The sequence below is a fragment of the Manacus vitellinus genome, unplaced genomic scaffold, assembly GCF_001715985.3.
Source record: "Manacus vitellinus isolate BGI_N305 unplaced genomic scaffold, ASM171598v3 scaffold_37_pilon, whole genome shotgun sequence".
Lineage (NCBI taxonomy): Eukaryota > Metazoa > Chordata > Aves > Passeriformes > Pipridae > Manacus > Manacus vitellinus.
Window position 1 is genome coordinate 5,029,771 of NW_021940517.1, and position 746 is coordinate 5,030,516.

General features: G+C 45.3%; 1 protein-coding gene across 1 annotated transcript in view; it reads right to left on the reverse strand.

The window, feature by feature from the left end:
• The window catches only part of TRIM67 (tripartite motif containing 67), a 45,007-nt gene extending 44,619 nt beyond the window's left edge, over positions 1-388 (reverse strand). Inside the window, exon 1 of the mRNA XM_029961590.1 lies at positions 284-388. Within this exon, the coding sequence (XP_029817450.1) occupies positions 284-388 (105 nt within the window). The remainder of the gene's footprint in view (positions 1-283) is intronic.
• Positions 389-746: the final 358 nt, after the last annotated feature.

Here is a 746-nt window from a genome sequence, read left to right on the forward strand (position 1 = left end):
AAGAGTCCTTTCCAGCAAATAAAGTGGTCGCGCTCTCTGCGGCTGGGGACGGCGAAAACATTTTTTAAAGGATCTCTACACAGCGATGTCTTCATATCTTTAAATAAAGCTATTGTTTGGGTAACGGATTGAACGCAGGCGGGGTTTCGTTGTCCCTAGTAGCCCTTTCTCTCCTCCCCGAAAAAAGAGGACGCTCGCCAACAAACTAAACGCGTGCCTCTCCTTCGTAGAGCACTTACCATGCTGGAGCACAACCAAGATGCACAAAATGTCAGGCACTGACAGAGGGAGGGATGAGAAAGGGGTTAAAAGGGAAGCGCGAACCCCGGGTACGAACGCCGTGGCTGGCAGGGGCGGCAGAGCGCAGCGAGCGGGGGACGTGCCGCATCGCCCCAGCGCCCAGCCCTGTGACCCCAACAGGAATCTGCTGCGAAGATAAATCAGGGATGACAGCTGAGAGTTTATGAACTGAAAATAACCATCCTTAGAAGAAAGAAACCAGCAGTGGGAAATCCCCCATCTGTTTTGTTTACTCTAGATACTCTTAGCGTGGATGTAGCAGTGGTTTATTTTCATAGTGAAGAGATTATATGTAAGAATGATTTCACTGCTTTACTACTATTATTATTGTTATTCATCTAGCTTATTTAAAAGCCACTATTGTATTAACTTCAGTTCAATAAATAGATCCTAATTTTTCATTTGTTTTAAAATGCAAACTGGTCATTACAGAGCAGCTATTTAAA